We start from the raw sequence: 21,167 nt of genomic DNA on the forward strand, positions 1-21,167 counted from the left end.
CACTAGAGCAGAAACTCTCAATCCCACCAGACTAGCACCAACTTTTTCTAACAAATATGTTGAAAATTCCTTTCTACTAACCTAAGATGAAATTCAGAAATAATATAACCTACTTATGTGTGTAGTTCTTTTAATCAATGTAAGGTCTTGATTCAAATATAAAGCATAAATAAATCCAAAGTCTAATTTACACTAACGTGCATATAATACTAATAATGAGTAGTAATTATTATAAGTAATAATCTTACAGTAAATAAGTTGGTATTGAGAGAAATACAACGATATTCAACTAAACACTGTTGACCCTCTTTATAATTGACATTTTAAAATAAAGGCTAAAGAAGTGTAAGAGACTGTGTGTGTGCTCACGTGAGTGTGTGAAACAGCGTTGGATCCTATGGAGAAGTCAAGTAGGGTGAAGACCGGTAAAAGTCCACAGAATTTGGAAATACGGAAACTTTAGGGTAAGAATTTCAGTGGAATGTTGGGCATAAAATCAAGATTGGGAATGAGTGAGAAGTAAGGAAATGGAGGCTAGTTCTAGATACTCTTTTGAGATTTGGCTGTGAAGTGGGGGAAGAGAGGATTGTAGATATAGGGGGTTAGAAGGAGAGCTGGTTATTTTTTTCCCATGGTTCTGACCTGAACCTGTTTTAAATGTTTCTGGAAAAGAACAAGATGAACTGGAGTGGTTGAAGATGAGAGAGAGAGAGAAAGATCAAAGTCGTAGAAGGTACGGGAAGAGATGAGGTCCAGAGAACAGGTGGCTTTAGCGAGGAGGAGTGCCAACTTGTCTTTTAAAATTAGGAGAAAAGAATAGGGGCCAATGAGGGGAGGATTTACTCCTGGCGATGTAAGGTGTGGAAGTTCTCTTCTGATGATGTCTATACCCTTCGTAGAAAAGTAGTCAATGCCATCTGTTGAGAGTGACAGGGAAGGAAGTTGTTTTGGCCCTGAGGGTTGAAGAGGGAGGAGAAGTTTAAAAGTAGTTGTTGGAAAAAGTGAAAGAGGACCTGACCAGAGAAACATGGTAGGATTAACCTAAAACAAAACACCTTGTTTAGAACAGTTTTTGTCTAAGATGAAACATACTAATTGTGTTTCCTGGAGAGTGTGCAAAGTAGAATTTTTGTTCAGTTAAATTCTATTTTCCCCCACCAATTTCTGTAATAGTTCCAGACAGTTTATCTTAGTTCACTTTGATCTCCAGTAGTTACTCAAAATGCTTTGGCTTCATTTTTGTTTTCTCTGTTCAGAAATGAACAGTCATAAATGGAACCTTTGATGCGCCTGGCAACCAAAAGCTTCCACTGCCAATCCTCCCATAAAGTGAATAATCAACCCCTTGTTTATTGAGTGTTGATTTTATTTATTGGATCAGAAACCTAGCTTATTTCTATAATATCCATCATATGCAGAGCCTACTCTTGAAAATCTAATTTTACCCAACAGTTGAAACTTTTCCCCAACTAAAGAATTTATTAGGGCTTAACTTCCTGAAGAGTCTATCTGTTATAAAGCAACTAGTTCCTGGACAAAAAAAAAAAAAAAAACAACATACTTTTTAATACACTGCTGAACTCTCAGGAGGTAAGGGAAATCACCAGGCAGAAAATAAATGGGAATACACACGCACATGCAAATAAATGAACAAAACAATGCTCTCCATGGCTACTGCCAGAAGCAAACTTAAGTCCTGGAGAAAAGCAAACTCAGTTCAGATTAACCAAATAGGAACTCAATATCTAAGATCAACAAACCACAGGGGAGAATCAGCAGAAACACAGCTCCAAGGAATAGAATTATCAAAATAGAAAAATGATATACTAAATATCTAAGGAATTAAAAAGTAGAGTCATGAAAATAAGTAAGCAATGAGACACTATGAAAGGACCAGGCATGATGAAAAATAGAACCTTCAGAAATGAAAAACTGTTGGAAACAAACCTAATTTGAGGGATTTAACAACAGACTAAAGAAAACTAATGAATTCTAAAACGGAGCTGAAGAAGTTACCCAGATTGCAAAAGAAGAGACAAATGGATTAAAAAATATAAAAGGTTAAAAGACAGAGGTTAAAATAAAAAAGACTAACATGAAAATAACTGGAGCTCCAGAAAGAAAGAATGGAGGAGAGGCAAATTTTAAAAAATAAAGGCTAAGGATTTTCCAAAAGTAATAAAGACTGAAATCCAAAAAAACCAGGAAAAACAATGCATACCACCAAGCAGGAAAGCAAACTTTAAAAATAAAACCACACTTAGACACACTAAGAAGCCCTCAAAAGCAGCCAGAGAAGAATGACAGATCATTTAAAATTGTGAAATTGTAACAGACTTCTTAACAAATTAATGGAAATCAGAAAATAGCAATCTAATATCTTGGAAGTCCAGAGAAGAAATAATTGTCAAAATTGTAAATCTAGAAAAACTGATTTTCAAGAAAGAAGGAAAAATACAAAAATTTAGAGAGTTTACCAATAGTTCTTATCTAAAGAACTTCTAAAAAGTACATTTCATGTAGAAGGAAAATGATCCCAAAGGGGGAATCTGAAAAGCAAGATGGTATGACGAGTAAAGACATGGTGACTGTGAAGGTAAATATAAATAAGCTTTATCTATTTAAATTATATAATGTTTATTTATGTAGTTTTTTTTTAAGGGCACACTAAAAGACAGATAAAAATGACGTGTAAGTTGATTGAGTAAAGGATTGAGTTAAAATGTTCTGAGACCCTTGTATTTGGGAGCAGGGGCAAATTATGGACTAATTTAGATTTTGTTCAATAAGCCTGGAAAAATGTCAGGGGAAATCACTAAAAAGCTAAAAATATAACATCCAAAACCTTAAGAGGGGAAAAATGAAATAAGAAAGCAAAAAATCAATTCTTGAAGATCAAGAAAAGAGAAAAATAGCATAGAAAAGGCAGGACATGTTGAAATCAAAAAGTAGATGTTAGAAACAAATCCACATATATATCAATAATCACAATAAATATAAATGAATTAAACCCTTGAATTAAAAGATAGAGATGACTAGATTGGATTTTCAATATAGTTATATGCTATTTATTTTTATCTTTAGGTAAAGATAAAGGCATAATAAAAGAGATGTTAGGCAAAAGCAAACTAAAGGAAAGTTGAGGTAGCTAGGTTATTATCACATAAAGTATACTTTATGACAAAGGACATTATTAGGGATAGAAAGAGTCACTATGGAATGATAAAAGGAAGAATTAAATATTTTATAATTGTATGCATTTAATAATATAGCTTCAAAATCATAAAGAAGAAAAACGCTGTGGACAAATCCATCATCATACAAAAAATTATGTGTGTACGTGTGTGTACAACACAACAAGCTTCATATAAAAAATAGGGAACTTATATTCCCCTCAAGAAAACAAATTGAAAACATATTAGACCTGAGCAAATCTCAATAAATTTCAAAGAATAAATATCATATAGACTACATTCTCTAAACATTGTGCAAAAAAGTTAGAAATCAAGAATAAAGGCTATATTTTAAATACCCACACATTTTGAAATTACATTTCTAAATAAATCATTAATCAAAGAGGAGATTATAATGGAAATTTTTCAAAAATTTAAAACTAAACGGTAATTAAATATCTCCATACCAAAAATTTGAGGATGCAGCAAAAAATATTACTTAGAAGGAAATCAGTAATCTCAGTAGGAAATAATGCCCTAAGAATCCAACCCAGAAAAAGTAAAAAGAAAAATATACTACATATAAGAGCTGAAACTGGTGAAATAGAAAAAAAAAAGATCATTAAAGAGGACTGACAAAGCCAAACGTTGATTTTTTGATAAAACTAATCAAACAGATAAATCTTTGATAAGGCTGGTCATGGAAAAAAAGAAACCAGAAAAGCCTCAAAGGAATAATTTTAGGTATAAAAAGACAAAACTATAAATGAAACAGAAATTTAAGAGATGATAAAAGAATACTACAGAGTTTATGTGATTAAATTGGACAACTTAGAATGGACAAAATATAACTTACCAAAAGAAGAAAGTCTGAATATTCCTAAAGCCATTAAAGAATTCATATCAGTAGTTTAAAATTTTCCACACCAAAAGACCCCCTCAAAAAACCCAAGGCCCGGATGATCTATCAGCAAAATTCTACTAAACTTTCAAGGAACAAATAATTCCATCTTATATAAACCCTCCCAAATATTATAAATAGATAAACTACTCCCCAACTTATTCTAAGAGGGAATGAGTAGTAATAAAAATAGACAAGAATTATATAAGAAAGAAAAATTATAGGTCAGTCTCACTCCTAAACATAAATGCAAAACTCCTAAATTAAAATATTAGCAAACTTAACCTTGTGATATATAATAAGGTCATACATCATGACTAAGTTTGACTTTTTCCAGGAATACAAGTATAGTTTAATATAAATTCTATAAATATCATTCACTGCATTAAAATTTTTATCATCTCCATAGATACAGAAAAAGATAAAATTCAATACCTATTCATGATTTAATTTTTAAAAAAAAAAACTTCTTAGCAAAATAGGAATAGAAGGGAACTTCCTTAACCTGATAAATGTAATCTATTTAAAACTTATAGCAAATATCATTCTTAATGGTGAAATGTTAGTAGCAGTTCACTTAAAATCAGAAGTAAGGATGTCCACTATCACCACTCCTATTTAAGAGTGTACCAGAGGTACTAGCCAGTGCAAAAGAAGAAAATAATAAAAGAAATAAATGGCATATAGAACAGGAAAGGAAGACACAAAACTGTCATTATTTACAGATAATATAATTGCATATACTGGAAACCCAAAAGAATCTACAAATTATAATAAGAGAATTTAGCTATTTTTAAATAGCTAACTCTCTTTTAATGGGAAACTATGTCTAAATAACTAAAAGAAAGCATGAGAATTGTATCTCACCAAATAGTATCAACAAAGAGGTAGAAAATGACCATACTGGACTTTGATCTTGGACTTTCCAGCCTCCAGAACTATGAGAAAATTAGCTTCTGTTGTTTATGCTACCCAGTCTATGGTATTCGTTATGGAAGCCTGACCTTACTGAGATAACCACGGAGGCAAGAAGGCAGAAAGATGATATATTTAAATTGCTAGAAGATAAAGACAGTCAACCAAGAATCCTAAATCCAATAAAACTACCCTTGAAAAATGAAGGAGATCAACTTCCAGCATCAGTGTGAGGAGCTCCCACTCCCCAGTGAAACTGTGAAAATTATTTAAACAAGCATGTAAAGCCTCTGGAAATGGTCCTAAAGGCAAATAGCAAATGGAGAAGCATATGTTTAAGAAAACCTTCCCCCCAAAGTTGGTAAGAAAGGCAAGAATGTGCAGTCCTTGAACAAAGACCACTCCCTCCCTCCCTCTCCCAGCTCAGTGAGGTAAAGACTCCAGACTCCTGCAGCCAAGGACACAGGGCTCCCTCTCCTCAAGCTCAGTTGAAGGAACTTCAGTGTTTCTCCGCCTATCCCCAGCTGCCTATTGCTGAGGCTAATTCCAAGCAAGTGTCGTTGAGAGGTGGGAGCTCCCTTCTTCTGTTCAGCCCCCACTTATAGAATAGAGGTTGTACCTTGGATGTGGCATGCTGAGAACACTGGGGCCCAATTGCTCTTGCCCCAACTGATGAGGTGGGTGGCTTCATGCCAGGAGAGACAAGACAAAGGGACTTCAGGCTGCCACCATCACATTCCAGTGATCGCTCAGCTCCTAGAGAAGGGGTATGATCAAAGAGAAGCTTGTCATCACCCCCACCTGCAGCTCTAGAGCCCTGGCTCAGAGATTTTGCCTGGGTGGAGAAGCAGGCTGTAAAATAGGTAGCTCTGAATCTCTTCCCAAAGGGACTGATTTTATTTTCAACAGAGCATGGAAAACTTCAAACCTAAGAGCACTGTCAAGAACAGTGAAGGTTTAGGTGAAATGCAAAGAGGGAGAGATTCATGGATTTTTAAGAAAACACAACCTAGGGACCTCGTTGGTGGTCCAGTGGCTAAAACTCTGTGCTCCCAATGCAGGGGGCCTGGGTTCAATCCCTGGTCAGGGAACTAGATCTGCAACTAAAAAGATCCCACGTGCCACAACTAAAGAGCTCGCATGCCACAACTAAAAAAAAAAAAAAAGATGCCGCATGCCACAACTAAGAGTCAGTACAGCCAAATAAATAAATAAATATTTTTAAAAAATTAAAAGAAAACACAACCTAGACTGTAGGGTGGCTAGTTTATGAGGGAACTATGGAATAAGACTGCTGGGAGGAACCCTCTTGGAGTCAGAACAAATATCAAACACAGACCTCAGGAACTATTTTTTCAAAGGAGCCACACTTTGATTGGATTCGTTTGTAGAACCTTTATGCCCTGGGGCATTATTGGAAACAATAGATCAATAAGCTAGCAATTAGTGGGGTTTAACAACTGGGTGTGGTCAGGGAAAGAGAGAAGGAGAACCCTACCAATACCACTATCATCCCAAGGTGACTGTGGGAATACCCAAATTGGGCCTCCTGATGCCGAAAACTCAGCCTCTGTGCACCAGTGCCTAACTGAATCTTGGAGACAGAGTTTTGGGTGAAGTAGAAAAGAATAGCTTTATTGCTTTGCCAGGCAAAGGGGGACGCAGGGGGCTCCTGCCCTCGAAAACTCTGTGTCCCAACCTGGGAGGATTTGGTGAGGGGTGTTATAGAAATAGTTCAAGGGTGGGGTTCCTGACAAGATTAGGGTGTCTGCAGGGCCTGCCCTCCTTTAATCTGGTCTCAGGTAATCTCTTGATGAGCTTCTCTGGTTCCTTTAATCTGGCCTCAGGTGGTCTTCTCTGGAATGAAGAATGCTGACATCTTCCATTTGTTGGGGGTTTCAGTTCTATAAAGATATTGCTATGTGTATCTCTTGAGGACCCTGCCCCTAGGCTGCACTATTGTTTCTTGTCTGTTCCTCCCTTGTTTCTGCATCCCCTCCCTTCCCTGATTAGCAACTGTTTGAATCTGCCCTTTGGGACTCAGGGAAGGTCATGGAGGCTGGAGGCTGTTCCCTACAAACAAGGAATGGGGGACACAGAAAGGCTTCTGTGCCCAGGAGCCCTGCAGGGTCCTGCTCGGTTTCACTGCCTGAGGAGCAACGTCAGAGGCTTCACACTTTATGGGAGGGAGAAAACAAATGTCACTAAAATAATCCAGTCACTAAAAAACAAACAAAAATAGCAAATCTTGGTGGAGGAAAGGGGGAGACCAGAACCCAGAGTTGCTACAATATATTATCTAAAATGTCCAGTTTCCAACAAAAAGTGATGAGGCATGCAAGAAACAGGAAAATGTAACCCATCCACCATGGGAAAAAAGCAACAAAAGCTGCCTCTGGAAACAACTGGATATCAGATTTTACAGAAAAGACCTCAAAATACCTATTATAAATATGTTCAAATATGAAGGAAAAAAGAAGACATTCACAGGTAATAAAAACTGAGATAATTCATCACTAGCTGACCAGCCCTACAAGATATACTAAAGTTTTTCAGGCTGAACTGAAAGGACACTAGACAGTAACTCAAACCCAGATGAAAAATAAAGAACACCAATAAAGGTAACTACAGAGGTAAATATATAAATGTATTTTTTATTTGTAATTTTCTCCCATCTGATTTAAAAGACAACGTGTAAAGCAATAACTATCATCTGAGTTGATGGGCACACAGTGTATAATGATGTAATTTATACAACAATAACAGCACAAAGGAGGGGGGATGGAAAGGAGCATATAGGGGCAAAGTTTTGTATAATACTGAAATTAAGTTGGTATTAACCCAAACTAAACTGTTGTAAGTTAATATGTTAATCACAATTCTAAAAACAACCAGTAAGAAAATAATACATAGTAAAAGAAATGACAAGGGAATTAAAATGGTACACTAGAAAAGGTCTATTTAACACAAAACAAAGAAATAATGCTGAAATTGAGGCACCAAAAAGAAGATATACAGAAAACAAATGGCCAGATGGAGACATAAATCCTACCTTATCAATAATTACATTATATGTAAAAAGACTGAACACTCCAATTAAAAGGCAGAAGGGATTTTCTTTACATGACCCAACTATCTGTTGGCTGCAACAGAAATACTTTAGATTCAAAACCACAGATAGGTTGAAAGTAAAAGGATAGAAAAAGATATTCTATGCAAACAGTAACCAAAAGTGAACTAGCATGACTCTCTGGAAAAAGACAAATAGATTTAAGACAAAATTAGTTAATGGAGACAACATTTTAAAACAATAAAAGAGTCAATATACTGAAAATATATAACAGTTATAAACATATATGCACCTAACAACCCCTCAAATACATGAAGTAAAAGCTGTCAGAATTGAAGAGAAAAATAGATAATTCAAAAATAATAGTTGGAGACTTCAATAGCCCACAGAAAACTTGACAAAAGAGCAATAAGAAAATCCAAGATTTGAACACTATAAACCAACTAGACTTAACACGTAGCTATAGAACACTCCAACAACAGCAGTGTACACCTTCTTCTCAAGTACACAGGGAATATTCTCCAGGACAGACTACACATTAGACTATAAAACCAGTTCCAATAGATTTTAAAAGACTAAAATTATACAAAGTATGTTCTCCAACCACAATGGAAAGAAATTAGAAATCAATAACAAAAACACAGGAAATTAGAAAATATTTTGAGATGAATGAAAATAGAAACATAACATACCAAAGCTTATAGGATGTAGCTAAAGCAGTGCTCAGAGGAAAATTATAGCTGTAAATACTTATATTTAAAAAGAAGTTCTCAAATCAATAATCTGAATAAACAAGAAAACCAAGAGCAAACAAAACTCCAAAAAAGCAGAAGGAAGGAAAAATAAAGACTAGAGTGGAAATAAATGAAATAGAGAATAGAAAAACAATAGAATCCTCAAAACCAAAAAATCGGCTCTTTGAAAAGGTCAACAAAATTGACAAACATAGACTGATCAAAAAAAAACACAGAAGCCTTAAATTATTAAAATCACAAATGAAAGCAGGGACATTACTACTGATCTTACAGAAATAAAACAAATTATAAGGGAATACTATGAGCAACTGTATGCCAACAAATTAGATAGCCTTCGAGGACAAATTCCTAGAAAGTCACAAACTACTGACACCGAGTCAAGAAGAAACAAAATCTGAACAGACCTGTAACAAGTAAAAAGATTGAATTCGTAATCAAAACAACTTCCTACAAAAAAAAAAAGAAAAGCCCCTGGAACTTCCCTGGTGTTCCGGTGGTTAAGAATCCGCCTTCCAATGCAAGGGACGCGGATGGATTCAATCCCTGGTCAGGGAACTAGGATCCCACATGCCGTGGGGCAACTAAGCCCATGTGCTCTACAGCCTGCGCCACAACTAGAGAGCCCACACACTGAAACTACTGAGCCCACGCACTCTGGAGCCTGCACGCCACAACTGGAGAGAAGCCCGCACACCGCAATGAAGGGCCCGCACACCGCAACAGAAGATCCTGCACGCCGCAACTAAGACCTGATGCAGCCAAATAAATAAATAAATAAATATTTTTTTTAAAAAGCCCCTGACAAGGAGGCTTCATTAGTGGATTCTACCTAATGTTTAAAGAAAATTAACAATAATCCTTCACAAACTCTTCCCAGATATAAAAAATATGTGAACGCTTCCTATTATGGGTTGAACTGTGTCCCCCCAGAATTCACATGTTGAATTTCTAAGCCCCTAGGACCTCAGAATATGACCTTATTAGGATATAGTGTCTTTACAGAGGTAATAAGTTAAAGTGAGGTCATTAGGGTGGGCCCTAATCCAATATGTGTGGATTACATATTATAGTTGTATGTAACATATCATTGTGTCCTTATAAAAAGGGGAAATTCGGACACAGTTATACACACAGGAGCAAGATAATATGAAGAGGCATAGGGAGAAGATGGTCATCTACAAGCCAAAGAATAGGCCTAGTATAGACCCATCCCTCAGAGCCCTCAGAAGGAACCAACACTGCTGCCACCTTGATTTTGGACTTCTACCTCCAGAATTATAAGACAATAAATTTCTATTGTTTAAGCCACCCAGTTGGTAGTACTTCGTTACAGCAGCTCTAGCAAACTTAGATATTTCCCAACACATTCTGTGAAGCCAGTATGACCATGATACCAAAACCATATAAAGATATCACAAGAAAACTACAGACCAGTATCCTTTCTATGAATATAGACACAAAAAATCCTCAGTAAAATACTAGAAAATTGAATCTAGTAACATATAAAAAAGAGTTATAGATCATGACCAAGTGGAAAAGCAGTGTAATACACCATATTAATAAAGGGCAAAGATCACATAATTATCTCACTAGATTTAAAAAAAAGAAAAAGCATATGACAAAACCCAACATCCTTTCATGATAAAAACACACAACTGATTAGGAATAGAAGGGAACTTCCTCAACCTGACAGAGGGAATCTATGAAAAACCCATAGCTAACACAGTGATGAAAGACTACTTGATTTTCTCCTAAGATCAGGAAGAAAACAAGGATGTTGGGCTTCCTGGTGGCGCAGTGGTTGAGAATCTGCCTGCCAATGCAGGGGACTCGGGTTCGAGCCCTGGTCTGGGAGGATCCCACATGCCGCAGAGCAACTAGTCCTGTGAGCCACAACTACTGAGCCTGCGCGTCTGGAGCTTGTGCTCTGCAACAAGAGAGGCCGTGATAGTGAGAGGCCCACGCACCACGATGAAGAGTGGCCCCCGCTTGCCGCAACTAGAGAAAGCCCTTGCACAGAAACGAAGACCCAACACAGCCAAAAATAAATAAATAAATAAATAAATAAATAATAAAGGAATTCCTTTGGGAAAAAAAAATCCTTTATTAAAAAAAAAAAAAAGAAAACAAGGATGTTCACTCTTACCAGCATTGTATTGGAGTTCTCTCCAGGGCAATTAGGCAAGAAGAGAAATAGAAGGCATCCAGATTAGAAAGGAAGAAGTAAAACTACCTCTGTTTACAGATGACATGATCTTGTATATAGGAAATCCTAAGGAATCCACTAAAAAATTAGAGCTAATAAATGAATTCAGCAAAGTTACAGGATATAAGATCAATATGTGAAAATCAGTTGTACTTCTATGTCCTAGCAATGAACAATACAAAAATTAAACAATTCCATTAATAATACCACCAAAAAGACTAAAATACTTAAGAATAAATTTAGCGAAAAGGTGTGAGTACACTTAAGTACACTGAAAACTATAAAACATTACTGAAAGAAATTAAAGAAGACCTAAATAAGCAGAAAGACGCCCCATCTTCATGGATTAGAAGACTTTAACGTTTTTAAGATGACAGTATTCCCCAAATTGATCTATAGATTCAATGCAATCCCTATCAAAATTCCATCCAGCTTTTTTTTTTTGCAGAAATCGACAAGCAGATCCTAAAATTCATATGCAAATGCAAAGAGCACAGAATAGCCAAAACAATTTTGAAAAGAACTAAGTCGGAGGACTTTCGAAAACTTACTACAAAGCTACAGTAAACAAGACTGGCATAAAGATAGACATATAGATCAGTGAAATAGAATTTAGAATCCAGAAATAAACCCATACACCTACGGTCAATTGATTTGAAACAAGGGTGCCTATTGAATGGTGAAAGAATAGTCTTTTCAACAAATGGTGCTGGGACAACTGGATAGTCACACACAAAAGAAAGAAATTAGACCTTTACCTCACATCACAGATAAAAATTAACTCAAACAGATCAAAGACCTAAAGAAAAGAGCTAAACGATAAAATTCTGAGAACAAAACATACATGTGAATCTTCATGACCATGGATTAGGCAATGGTTTCTTTGATATGGCATGCAAAGCACAGCAACACAAGAGAATAGATGAATTGAAATTAAAAACTTCTGTACTTCAAAGGACATCACCAAGAAGTGAAAAAACAATCCACAGTATGGGCGATAATATTTGCAAGTAATTTAACTGATGTGGAACTTATATCCAGAATACATAAAAAACTCTTTTTTTATAAATATTTATTTATATTTATTTTGGCTGCCCTGGGTCTTAGTTGCGGCACGCGGTATCTTTAGTTGTGGCATACAGGTTTCTTAGTTGCAGCGTGCAGACTCTTAGTTGCGGCATGCGAACTCTTAGTTGCGGCATGCATGCGGGATCTAGTTCCCCGACCAGGGATCGAACCCAGGCCCCTGCACTGGGAGTGTGGTGTCTTACCCACTGGACCACGAGGGAAGCCCCCTATAAAGAGCTCTTTCAACTGACCAATAAAAAGACAAATAACCCAATTTTTTGGATCTAAATAGGTAAAAGACCTAGATATCTAGAAAACGGTTTGGCAGTACTTCAAAAAGTTAAACACAGAGTTACCATGTGACCCAGCAATTCCACTCCTAGGTATACACCCCCCAAAATTGAAAACACATGTTTATACAAAAATTTGTATATGAATGCTCATAGCAGCATTATAATAGCAAAAAAGTGGAAATCACCCAAAATGTCCATCAAATGGACTAAATAAACAAAAATGTGGTATAACCATACAATGGAATATTATTCAACCATAAGAAAGAATGAAGTACTGGTACATGCTACAACATGGATGAACCTTAAAAAACATTATACTGAGTGAAAGAAGCCAGACACAAAATGCCACATACCACATGATTCCTTTTATATTATGTGTCCAGAATGGAAATCTAGGCTGAAGGGAGTGGGAATGGGGAATGACTGCAAATAGGTACAAGGTTTCTTTTCAGGGTGATGGAAATGTTCTAGAATTGGATGTTAGTGATGGTCATACAACCTTATGATGTGCTGAAAGACCACTGGGTTGTTCCCTTTAAGGGGTAAATTTTATGGTGTGTGAATTATGTCCCAATTAAAAGAAAGTGATTCAGAAGTAAATGTGAATAAATTTTAGGACTACTTTAACCAATTTAATTCACATATATTTTACTTATGTGGATTCAAAAGAGTGATAGATGATAAAAATGCTTTTCAAAAAAGTATAAAATAAACCATGTTAAGTGATAAGAAAGCATTATGTCATCTTTTAATTGACAGCAATTTTTCTTTTTTAGCTGCACCAAAATAATGTTACATCTTACATGGATAGCTTCTTAGAGTCAGTGAAATATGGTATGACAGAAGTAGCATCACAGGTTACTGGAAAAAAGAAGGTAATTATCAATAAATGGTGCTGGGATAATTGGTTACACATATAGGGAAAAATCGAATCCCACCTCACACTACTTACTAAAAACAATTCCAGATAAAGACTCAAGTTTCAAAGGAGAAAGTACAGAACATCTTTACGACAAAGGGGCAGAGAAAGATTCTTTTAACAAGACACAAAAGGCACTAAGCATAATAGAAAATAGTGATATATTCAAATATAGTAAAATTTTTAAAGTCACTGCATTGCACATGTTGAAATGGTGAATTTTATGTTATATGAGTTTTACCCGAGTAAAATATCAAGAACTCTTATCAAAAAGGCACCATAAATATGTGAAATATAAACGGAGAAAAGTATATTCTCTAAGAACTAAAATTAATTTAAAAGCATGACTACCCAAAAGAAAACTGGACAAAAGACATGAAAGGCAATTCATTTAAAAGAATGAATGCAGGATAAATAAACATACGAAAAGATGTCTGACCTCATTATGATTCAGGGAAATGCCAATGAAGATGAACCATTTCCATCTAGCAGATATGGAAAATCAAGAAGTCTGACAATACCAAGTATTGGCTAGCATGTGGATCAACAGGGACTTTTGTATTCCGACAATGACAGCATAAATTGATACAACATCGTTAGAAAACAATTTACAATTACCTTGTAATATCAAATATTTGCCCTAAGAACCTGTAATTTCTCCCATAAGTACACTCAGAAAAATTCTTATAGGTATACAACAATAAACTCTATAAAAATATTCATGGGGATTCTGGGAAGGCAGTAACCTTGGTAGTGTAACTGTTTAATCTCTTCAAATTCTCCATAAGGATACACAGAGCAGCCAGGATTGGCAAAACTGAAAACCCAAGGGCAATCACTACTACAAACTAAATGACACAGAAGCCACAAACCCTAAAACCTGACTGGTTGGAGACACACCTACAAGACCTGCACATCACAGCAGCTGTGTCAGAGGAAGCAACAGAGCATGTGACAGACCTAAGAACCTCGAATAAGTAATCCAGCAGGCCAACTGTAGAAGGGCACTAGATGCAGGGAGGGGGTCTGCTTACCCCCAGAGCAGTGGTACAAGGGCGGAGTCTGAAGGGACCAGTGGAGACTGGACCTGAGAAACACTCAGAGCTGACCAGCTCAGGCTCCCATCAGGACAAATCCCAACTGAGGAGGGACTGCCAGGAATAGAATACAAAGGGAGCAGGTCAGGAAACTAGAGAAAAGGGGGGAAGATAAAGTGGATCCTGTTAAAAGTAGTCAGGAGATCTCAGGAAGTGAGGTGCCATAGTTCTTCAATACTTAACAACAACCACAGAAGAGGATATTCTAAAGCTGTAAAAGTAGAACAACTCTTAAATTATACCTCCTTTCTGTAAGTTAGGGAAATCTAATGTTATGTACGCATAAGTAACAGAAAAGGATTGAAGTCAAATCCCATGCAGTTATTTAAAGAAAAAATAAGGAGCAGAATAACATCCCAGCAGATAATCAAAGCATGCCAGATGAAATGCACAGATGAAAACAATAGCCTAATATTTCAAAATGGCAAGAGGAAGAAGAGGAGATGGAAGGGGGGGCCTACAGATTAAAGGAGATCTAAAAGAGACATCTGCAGAAAGAAAAACAAAACAAGCAAAGCTAAATTGTAGTGTTTAGGAATGGCGACAGTACAACAGAGAAAAGTGAAGCGCTGATTAGCACAAAAGTCAGGCTGGAGGAGGGAGGGCATGTGAGCACTGCTGCCTTTGCAGTCAGAGTCAAGTCTCCTTGCCATGTGGTATTTAGAGGGGCTTGCTTTTTAATTCATGAACTTTTCATTTTTTATGCTATATGTATGTGTGTATAATGTTATTTTAACAGTTCAAAAAAATGTTTTAAGAATGTTCATAGCTGTATTGTTCATAATTGCCCCAAACTAGAAACAACCTAAATTCCATTGACGGGGGACTGCATGAAAAAATTGTACTATTCAGATGATGTCCTATTTATTATTCAGCAATGAAAATAAACCACCTATTGCTCCAGTGAAACTTAGAAACATAATGTGGAGTGAAAAAGCAAGTAGCAAAAAACAATAAGCTGTATGATATCATTTTTATAAACTTCAGAAACCAAGCAAAAACTAAACAATACACTGTTTAGGGATACATACATATGTGATTTGAAAAACTATTTTAAGGAAGTAAGGGTGGTAAACATAAGATTTAGGATGGAATACATACATATGTGATTTTTTTTTAAACTACTCTTTTAAAAAGCAAGGGAATGAGAAACACAAAATTCAGGGTGGTTTTTATTTAGAGGGAAGTGATGGGAAGGTATCCACAAGCTTTTTTCCGAAGCTATGTAGTGGGTTAACAGTGTACTTCCCACTACTGTTTCTTAATTTACAAATATGTTTATATGAAGTGTTTATCAGATCCGCACACAAAGAATAAAAAATTAAAAATGTAATTCTCCCTTTCATCCACCATTTGTTCATTCACTCAGTTACTCAACAAACGGTTCCTGTGCACCTACTCTATGCCAGGCACTGTGCTAAGTTCTAGGACAGTGCAGTGAACAAAACAGATACTGCTGTTCTCCTCTTGCAGCTCACAACTTCCTAGGACTTATCACGTCACTGGAGATGGTGCTGAGTGTGAAGCAGCTTTTTAAAAATCTACAGAACTAACAGCCAGGACAACCTCAGAACAATCAATTTCAGGATAACTGGGAGATACTTTCTTAGCATCACTTGAAGGAGGTCATTTTAAAATTAAGCTGCCAATATATCTGGAAAAGATGAAAACTCTAATTCGAAAAGATACATGCACCCCAATGTTCATTGCAGCACTATTTACAATAGCCAGGACATGGCAGCAACCTAAGTGTCCATCAACAGATGAATGGATAAAGAATATGTGATATACATATACAGTGGAATATTACTCAGCCATAAAAAGGAATGAAATAATGCCTTTTGCAGTAACATGGAGGGACCTAGAGATTATCATACTGAGTGAAGTAAGTCAGACAAAGACAAATATCATATGATATCACTTATTTGTGGAATCTAAAAAAATGATACAAATGAACTTACTTATAAAACAGAAATAGACTCACAGACATAGAAAACAAACTTATGGTTACCAAAGGGGAAAGGGGTGGGGAGGGATAAATTGGGAGTATGGGATTAACATATACACACTACTGTATATAAAATAAACAACAAGGTCCTACTTTATAGGGAACTATATTTAATATATTGTAATAACCTCTAATGGAAAAGAATCTGAAAAAGAATAAATATACATACACATGTATAACCCAATCACTTTGCTGTATACCTGAAACCAACACAACATTGTAAATCAACTATACTTCAATTTAAAAAAAATTTTTTTCTAATTAAGCAGCCCACAGAAGCCAGCAGAAAGAGCAGAGAGGCACCCCAAGACAGTGGTTCCCCAACACTGCCAATTTGCTTCCATGAAGAAGTTTTCATTTGTCTTAAAAATACACTATACATATGTATACATGCTTGCATACACACACATATATGCACATGCACTTGCACACACACACACACACACACACACACACAGAGATTATTCTGAGCTTATGTCCTCCCTATGTTTCTGGATCAGGATCTCCTTTCATTCTTTATCATTTATTGACAATGATAAAGAATGATTGTTGGATTTTGCTACTACTTAGGGAAGTAATATGTTTACTTGGTGAAATAAAGAGCTGGCAAAGCCAAATCAACCTCTAAGATTTAAGTTATTTATTATTTAAATGCCAGAGTCTGAGACTTGTGGTCAAGAGTTATGTTCGGACCCAACTTTTTTTGGAAGAGAATGTAGGAAGACTGAGCTCAGCTTGCACTAACAAGTAACTGAGAGTGTAATGCCGTGGCTGAGACCTTGCTGGGTGTCAGAAGTGGCCTGGCCTGGCCTCCCAGGCCAGCTCCACTCCTGTTGGCAGAGTGGCCCGGACAAGTTCCACAGCATATCCCAGGCTCAGCTTCCTCATCCTGGGGTGGGCATGAAAACCACCACAGAGGCTGTCATGAAAATTTAAAGGGATAACATGGGTTAAAGAAAACAAGGAGATGAATGGATAAAGAAGATGTGGTACATATACAATGGAATACTACTCAGCCATTAAAAAGAATGAAATCTTGCCATTTGCAGCAACATGGATAATAGAGATTATCATACTAAGTGAAGTTAGTCAGACAGAGAAAGACAAATATCATATGATACCACTTATATGTGGAATCTAAAAAACGATACAAATGAACTTATTTATAAAACAGAAACAGAGTCACAAAGAAAACAAACTTCTGGTTACCAAAGGGGAAAGGGGTGGGGAGGGATAAATTGGGAGTTTTGGATTAACATATACACACTACTATATATAAAATAAACAACAAGGACCTACTGTGTAGCACAGGGAGCTATATTCAATGTCTTGTAATAACCTGTAATGGAAAAGAATCTGAAAAAGAATATATATATATACATATATATGTGTATATCTATCTATCTATCTATATATATATAACTGAATCACTTTGCTGTATACCAGAAACTAACACAACACTGTATTTTTTGTTTGTTTTGTTTTGTTTGTCTTTGTAACACAACACTGTAAATCAACTATACTTCAATTAGAAAAGAAAAGAAAGAATGGTGCTGATAAAGCTGTGGGGCTCCATTCCTGGTACATAACGGCAGTGAAAGCAGCAGCGTGCATCTGCATGTACGTGTGCATGCGTATGTGCGTGTATCTGTGGATGTATATACGTATTATTACAAATACATCCTCTGCCGCAGCAGGACATCTCTAGTACAGAATCAACCTGCAAGAAGTTTTATCTGCAGCTCCAGGGATCCTTTGGGTCAGTGTGCAGTGTCTGTGTCTGAGGTCCTGTGCTTAGTCAGCCGAACACAAAGTCTGGTGCCAAGCTGCCCTGGTTTCAACACTGCTTCCCCCACTGCCTAACCTGATTGAACCCTCTTGTTCCTCGGTTTCCCCATCTGTAAGATGAGGGTGATTACAGTTCTTATCACACAGGTTTACAATCAAGTTGTGAGAATCATAGGACTGTCTCTTTGTAAAGTGTTTGAAAAAGGCCTTCCACACAGTAAGTGCTATATGAGTGTCTGCTAAATAAACGCCTCTAATGTAAACGGAAAACCAGTATTACCCGCCATAAAATCTTAAAACAAATAAAACCTTAAAAACAAAATAGGTTTACTGAAGTCTAGCTAGATATCTACCTGCTACAATGCTTAGTGGGGTGGCCTTCGTATCTTTAAAAATATAAAACAGACAGGAGGGGATGAGGCGAGGGAAATCTTAAGGACATCCCAGCACCAGAGTGAGGCCTCCTCTCCACTCCAGCAGACGACCAGGAGGGGAAGTGAAACAAGAGTAAATTTCTCACTGTGCCATGACCAGAAATCATCCCCAGACGCACCAGGAATAGGCTGTATATGCTCTGGAAAGTTCTGGAAAGGCCGTTAAGATGGAAAGTGAGAGGTGCCCTGAGGAGAACATAGAAATGAAAAATGAAAGCAGGCATTCCCGTGTCGATCTATTTATCACAAACATCCCCGTATTGAGAGTAAAACATTTTACACTGGTAGGTTGGCTCCAGTGCAGAGAATCTGTTTTCACTTTGAACTGAAGCTTCTTTGTACAAGGTGCCGCCAGTGGGACTGTCACTCAAGCCTCCTCTCCATCCTTAGTCTTGAGGTGACTCAGCACTTCTCAGTAGGTGATGCCAGGTGACAGCCTACAGCCAACTTGCCTTCTCTTCTCTTTTGCAGGCACAGCAGGCTTAATTTCCATGTATTTATTCTTTTAAGCACCAGTGTCACCTGAGATGGATGGCTAGAGGGGCAGCAATAGATTTGGGATCTTGGCACCTCCGAACCTCCTGTTCTGTGTAGGCCAGGTTACAAAGGCCTGTGAAGTGTCAGTCTCAATGGGCCCTGATGGATGGGGCGAGGAGCACCTTGGACAGGCTCCCTCCATAAAAGGATTAAAGGTGATGTTTAGAAAGCAGAGCTCCATCCCTGGAGGCAAGGTGCTAAGAGACATCCACACGCAGCTCTGCATAATCAGTTCAACACCAAAACAGCAACAATGGGAAAGGAAGATTAAAAAATAGTCCAAATTTCATAGCACTGAGCGGTGTGATGAAATGGGGAATAGGGTAAAAGCATGAAGCCCAGAATCACAAAATGCTCTCCTTTCACTCTTTTAAAACATCAAGGCTGAGGTAGGAGATGGCATTCCTGCCCTTGGGAGAATTCTTCCAAGTCCCTCGGAAAGAGTGTCCACTTCGGAGGTTCTCTCTTTGTGAATGAGCACAGGAGGGGGTAGAAAGCTGGCCACCTTAGGTGAGTGTCTCCAATAATTAACGGGGCATTCACAGTTGAGTGAGGCCCTAATAGGCCCACCTCCCAACCTGGGAAATCTCTCCACAGGGCCCTTGGCAGGAGGCCAGGGCTCCAGAGAGCTGCTGGTGACCTCCTCCCTCGAGGCTGCAGGCTGGATGCCCCTGGAGGCACCAAGGGGCAGCAGGGGCAAGTGGATGGTACAAGGGTCAGCACTCAGCAGTCTCTGCTTGCATCACCCTGCCCTCCCGGTCTCTGGTTTATGTAATGTGCTCACCCGACCCCAGTGCAGCAACCCACTCTCCCAACATTCCTGGGTGTCCAGCCCAGGATTTGCCCTGGTCCTGCCTTTCTCCTCCCTCTGTCCTTCCTGTACCCCTCCCACCTGCTCCCCTTTCTCTTTTCCATGTCCCAAATCTAATTTACAGTATTGAAAGACTGACATTGGAGGATTTTTCCACTTCTAGGTTCCATATTATCAAAACCAAAAATTCAGAAATTGGCCTTTGACGATAGGACTGAAACTCTTGGAAACTGAGACGTCCCAGGAAGTCCAGAATACAAGCCCTATTTACACAGTGAAATGACCACAGACATTTGGGAGCACAACTAAGACATCCAGTATTGGCTTCTTGGTAGAATCTGGCCTTTCTGCTCACCCATAATATGAAAATGGTTTCAGACTTCATGCTCACCCCTCCTCTAAGTGACATCTTTGCTCCCTCCTAGAGTTCCTAGAAGCCTTCCATAATTACCCAGCAGCAACCTCAGTTTCTGCATACCCTCGCAATCTGCAGAGCCAGAAGAGTGCACCTTGCTAACCGATGTGAAGGAGAGTGCATCTCCAGCCAATGACAAGAGCTACCTACCGCTTGCCGAGCCATACCACTAAGAGACACCGTGCTAAGCACTGGACAGACAGCTGATATTTAATCTTGATGACAGCCCATGCAGTAGGCACCATTAGCCTAATTTTACAGATGAGGAAAATGGGGCTCAAAGTAAATTTCCCAGAGTCATATGGACCCCAGAGCCTCTGATCTTAACTATTGTGTCACTGTGTCACATAGAATCGCCAAAGAGGCCTCAATGGGTCATTGGGTTTGTGTAACATTGATTTAGGTATACATTGTCAAATTACCTCCACCCCAAAAATACTGCTCCAGGTTTTCTCAGGCTTTTACCATATGGAAATACTGATGTACATCAGCCCACATTCATTTTCTATACTATGCATTTTTTTTTGAAGCCTAATGGCTAAAACATTTTTCATGTTTGAAACTTAAAAACATATACATGGAAAGGATGTATTGTACAACACAGGGCAGATAGCCAATGTTTTGTAATAACTGTAAATGGAAAGTGACCTGTAAAAATCGTATAAAATTTTTTTAAATTAAATTTAGAAAACATATACATGGATAAAAAATAAAAATAAATATACTGTATTTGCCAACAGAATCTTATGGCTGACAATTTTCTAAAGAATTTAACCC

General features: G+C 37.5%; 1 protein-coding gene across 1 annotated transcript in view; it reads left to right on the plus strand.

Moving 5' to 3' along the window:
* Nucleotides 1–20,567, plus strand: part of STEAP3 (STEAP3 metalloreductase) — a 65,324-nt gene extending 44,757 nt beyond the window's left edge. The window contains exon 5 of the mRNA XM_068545269.1: nt 20,401–20,567. Within this exon, the coding sequence (XP_068401370.1) occupies nt 20,401–20,409 (9 nt within the window). The 3' untranslated portion in view covers nt 20,410–20,567. The remainder of the gene's footprint in view (nt 1–20,400) is intronic.
* Nucleotides 20,568–21,167: the final 600 nt, after the last annotated feature.

The sequence above is a fragment of the Eschrichtius robustus genome, chromosome 5, assembly GCF_028021215.1.
Source record: "Eschrichtius robustus isolate mEscRob2 chromosome 5, mEscRob2.pri, whole genome shotgun sequence".
Taxonomy (NCBI): Eukaryota; Metazoa; Chordata; class Mammalia; order Artiodactyla; family Eschrichtiidae; genus Eschrichtius; species Eschrichtius robustus.